Raw genomic sequence first — 2,257 nt, forward strand, 5'->3', positions numbered from 1 at the left:
CATTTCTGGCCCATCCTCTCAGAAATTGCCGTAGGTGTCTAATTTTATTCTGCCATCTAGGTAATTTTGGTTTACTTTCGACGTAATTATTACTCTCTCCGATCCAAAATAAGTGTCGTGGTTTCGAAGTACTCAACTTGATTTACTACTTTACTTCCAGCGTAATCTGATTTACGCAGTTTTTCGCGGTGATTAGTACTTTACTGGAGTCAACTCGATTATTTGCAAACTAATGATTCGTGCGTGCTCTCATGTTTCAAGACAGACTAACTAAGTACTGTACATATAACTGGCCCGAGTGCCCAGTTAATTAATGGATCTCCGAGGTGGTGTAACACAAATCGAGCTGGAGTACATGGTACACGATGAAGATGCAGAGCCCATTGCCCTGCCATTCCCACTTTTGGAGAAACTCACAGATTATTTTTCTGACGAGTTGATAATTGGAAGAGGTGGCTTTGCGGTGGTTTATAAGGTACGGTTAAAAGCTCTCGCGTGCCCTGCTGCCCGCACTCTGACTCCGATTAATCTGATCAAACTTTATATGAAAAGAAAACTCTCGCGTGATCTCGCTGCTGCAGGCAGTGCTTGATAATGGCACCGTCGCTGTAAAGAGGCTGTTCAATACGCACATGCATGAGGAACAATTCCAGGGTGAGGTGGAATGTCTCATGAAGGTGAAGCACAAAAACATTGTACGGTTTCTGGGATATTGCGCCGACACACAAGGGAATATTTCGGACTACAAAGGGAAAATGGTTATGGCGGATGTACAGCAGCGGCTGCTCTACTTTGAATATCTACCCAAAGGAAGTCTTGATGGTTATATAACAGGTAGGTTTATGTTTCCATTCTAATTTTCTTCACATGATATTTACTTGGTTGGTTCAAACTACTGGAATATATCTGTATATGACTTAAATAGTTTACACATGTAATATATTGTCTTGCATTCAAAAGTTAAGGAACTCAATTATGTCAAATATATACTGAACTAGATCCATTTTTTTCATCTATCCTGTGTAGATTCACCTGGAGAACTTAACTGGAGAAAGCGATACGATATGATAAAGGGGGTCTGTGAAGGGTTACATTATCTTCACCAGAATAATATTCTGCACTTGGATCTAACACCCGGAAATATATTACTGGATGAGGATATGATGCCGAAAATTACTGATTTCGGATTGTCAAGGTGTTTTGAGGAAGACCAAACAGGGGTCATTACTAAAAATGTGGCTGGAACGAGGTAAGCCTGCCAAAGCATATGGAAAGCTTAATTTTTTATATTATTTCCCGCAAAAAAAAGGAAAGCTTAATTTTTAACTTATTCAACTGCAGTGTAAATTTATATTGCACTTGCTCTGCATATTACTAATGGACCAGACTATATGTGTTTTCAGGGGATATTTGGCGCCGGAATGCTATAACAAGGAAATCATACTCACGCACAAGTTTGACTTATATAGTCTTGGTGCTATAATAATAGAGATATTGACCGGAAAGAAGGGGTGTCAAGTTACTATTGAGAATGTATGAACAATTTAGCCACCATTCCGAGTCAAATCTTACAAATAATGATCTTTGACATTAGCACTAAGTCTTTATTTTAAAAAGGCTGGTCCATTTTCATAACGTAATCATGGTTGCATTTCATAGGTACTTCAAGTGAAGATTGGGATGGAGTGCACAGAAGTCGATCCGGCAAAGAGACCAGCTAGTATGAAGCACATAATCGATTGGCTTGCTGAAATAGAATGTAGTACGCATGTAATCCCAGCTGGTGGGACAAGAGAGCTTCTTCTCGTTCACCCGTGCGTGCTTTGCTTCCCCTTTGAGCCCAACAAGGCTATGACGTGCCCGCTGCAGCTAACAAATAACACCGATAAGCATGTTGCATTTAGGCTTATGGATAATAGCATGGAGTCTTCCTTCCTAAGGCTGCCATTGTATGACGTTGTGCCACCTAACACACCTTATACTCTCATCGTGACAACACAAGAGAAAGAAGATCTACCACGAAAGTATATCATAGATGTGATCCTCCAAAGTGCTACATTAATATTGGGGGATGATGATCATATAAACACTTTTCGAAGCCAGCCAGACAAGTTTTTTCAAGGGACAGGGAATGATGTACAGGAGGTGAAACGGAAAGCACTTTATACCTTGACACACATCGCAACGTCATTCTCGAAGGTAAAATATGATGAGCAAGCTCGGTGACATGCACAACACAGTTAGTTGTCAGCTGTTT

General features: G+C 40.4%; 1 protein-coding gene across 1 annotated transcript; it reads left to right on the forward strand.

Annotated features, from left to right (window-relative positions):
• Nucleotides 1–313: 313 nt before the first annotated feature.
• On the forward strand, nucleotides 314–2,199 carry LOC123176680 (putative receptor-like protein kinase At4g00960; the record flags this gene model as incomplete). The annotated part of the gene is made up of 6 exons (XM_044590775.1): nucleotides 314–475; nucleotides 582–834; nucleotides 1,027–1,249; nucleotides 1,404–1,533; nucleotides 1,660–1,720; nucleotides 1,781–2,199. Coding segments are annotated over exons 1-6 (1,248 nt in total), but the record flags the coding sequence as incomplete, so codon positions are not given.
• Between the last annotated feature and the right edge of the window lie 58 nt (nucleotides 2,200–2,257).

The sequence above is a fragment of the Triticum aestivum genome, unplaced genomic scaffold, assembly GCF_018294505.1.
Source record: "Triticum aestivum cultivar Chinese Spring unplaced genomic scaffold, IWGSC CS RefSeq v2.1 scaffold118494, whole genome shotgun sequence".
In the NCBI taxonomy this organism is placed as follows: Eukaryota; Viridiplantae; Streptophyta; class Magnoliopsida; order Poales; family Poaceae; genus Triticum; species Triticum aestivum.